Source organism: Lycorma delicatula, chromosome 2, assembly GCF_047948215.1.
Source record: "Lycorma delicatula isolate Av1 chromosome 2, ASM4794821v1, whole genome shotgun sequence".
Classification (NCBI taxonomy): domain Eukaryota; kingdom Metazoa; phylum Arthropoda; class Insecta; order Hemiptera; family Fulgoridae; genus Lycorma; species Lycorma delicatula.
In genome coordinates, this window is record NC_134456.1 from 151,116,930 (window position 1) to 151,119,213 (window position 2,284).

The window sequence follows — 2,284 nt, forward strand, 5'->3', positions numbered from 1 at the left end:
AATAAATATATATGTAAATATATAAAGAACCCCCAATTTAAGTGAATGAATTTCATACTCCTTGTACCTCAAAACGCAAAGAAAATTCATTTACAACCCTCTCATTCACATCAGCTGACTGAAAGAAATAAAAACTCACAGTAAATTAAACAAAACAAACACAGTGTTATCAATTTATTAACAATTGAAACAAATTTACAATAACCTTCACAATAAAACAAGACAATGGATAAATTTTCTTTTGTAATTATTTTTTTTTAATTTTTTTAATAAATTCCTGAAGTTCCCTTGTTTAATTGTGTTTAGTAAATATTTTTATCCAAGACAAAACATAACAGAACCAAAACAAAAACACAAAACGAAACAATAATTGACATTTTGTAGATACTTCCATTTTGTGTATAAGTGTATTTTATTGATCCTGTGTCATCCTTCATCAAGAAGTTTCTGACATACGTATTCGAGGTAAAGTATAAAACAACCAACATTGTAAGGTATGTCACCGTTTGGGGTTTTAATAGTTTTTAAAAACTGAACGCACGGATAAGCTTCTACATCGGGAAAGTTTTCATTTTCTGGGTCTTCTGCCATAGTAATAAGTAATCCGAGTAAAATGTTGAAATGATCTGCTATGTTACCGTCATAAGTAGGAGACATACCAAATATCCATTCTCGATATCCAAAATATTTTAACATCGGATCTCCATCCGGAATACCAGCGTTCGGATCGATCTCATCGTCAAGCAACTTACAAGGATCGACTGGTGTGTTATCCATCATAGCAGGATTGGGTACTGATATTTTCGCACTGCCCGGTAGTATTTGAAATATTGCATTTTTTACATCAAGATGTGGCATTTCAGCGGCCATCCCTTTTGCTGCATTTGGTTTTGGTGGTGCCTTTGGCATTTTACGAGGATCAACGAACGATTTTAAAAAACGTCCCGGTCTTGGTGACACTCTCATTACTTTAATAACGGCCGATCCTCGGGCCAATTTTTCCTTCTTCGACATGGCCTCCATTGTGAATTAATGTAAAAAATTTTTGCCGAAAAAAAAATGTTAAGTAATGGTTCAATACAAATAAGTCACACAGGTGATAAATAATTCTGATTGTTACAGAAATTTTGAAAAATTGTAATTTATTTATGAAATATCCTATGTATACAAAACTGTTGTTTTTTGTACTGATTATTATTTTATTTTTATTTTATACGTTTTTATTTTTTGATGTTGCTAAGCGATTACTTGTAAGTACATAGTAATTAAAGTTATGGCAACTAATATTCTTTTCGTGAGCTAACGACAACATAGCTTATCAGCTCTCGTCAAATAATTTACGACAAAAACCCCTACATAAGTAGGACGACTGGACAAACTAATCTTGTCAAATATAAAAATTATCTGCAAAAGCTTCATCAATTTCCAAATTTATCAAACTAACCATTTTGAAGAGGGTATATAGGGCCCTCAACAAAATTAAAAAGAAAAGAAAACATCAATGGTATATACAGATATAATGAGTATCGTCAAAATGAATTCATAAAAAATTACAAGTGTAAAGGAACCAACATTTTTTTTTAAGTTTACGGAGCAACGACAGCCGTGGGGTCATTAGCCTTTTTCCACATCAAAAAAATAAAAAGAAAACATCTCTTTCCCTCCTTGTTAAAAACAAAAGCAACATAGTCAGTAGATTAGTTTTATCCTGATTGATCAACCAAAAATAGATTTATCAAGAAATATTAAAACGCCAAAAGAAACATAAAATGACAAGGGTGTAAAGGATCCTTGCCACTTAAAACTAACACACTAAAAACATTATAAAAAACTTGTTAAAAATACTTAAAACATACAAATTATTTTCAACGAAATGTCAAAATTTTCAAATGCTGCATTGTCACACGAATATTAGAAAATCATATTTTCATTATAAAGTTTCTATAAGCTCATAAAAGCTCTCTCATTCTTTAATGCTATCGCATAGATTGCCCTTAGGCCATTCTTTTTTGCTTCTTTTTAAATCTTCCTGAAGGCGTTGATTTCGAATTCGATGCCGATCCTCCGCAGTAAATTACGGAGGATGTCTTGTGCGGGCATCGATGATACCGGCTCTGATGGTGTATCAGAATCGAGTCTCGATGCACTCCTCGCAAAGCTTGTGAGGCGGGTGAACTCCTTGCTTTCTCACTTAAAGGCCTTCGTGCTTTTGGTGACTCCATTTTTATTTTTCCTAAGTCTTCTTTTACTAATGTTTTTATCTCTATCTTCTCAGGACACTGCA

General features: G+C 32.5%; 1 protein-coding gene across 1 annotated transcript; it reads right to left on the reverse strand.

Moving 5' to 3' along the window:
* Positions 1–426: 426 nt before the first annotated feature.
* Positions 427–1,023, reverse strand: LOC142320275 (uncharacterized). The gene has a single exon (XM_075357975.1). The coding sequence runs from the start codon at positions 1,021–1,023 to the stop codon at positions 427–429; it is 597 nt and encodes a 198-aa protein (XP_075214090.1).
* Between the last annotated feature and the right edge of the window lie 1,261 nt (positions 1,024–2,284).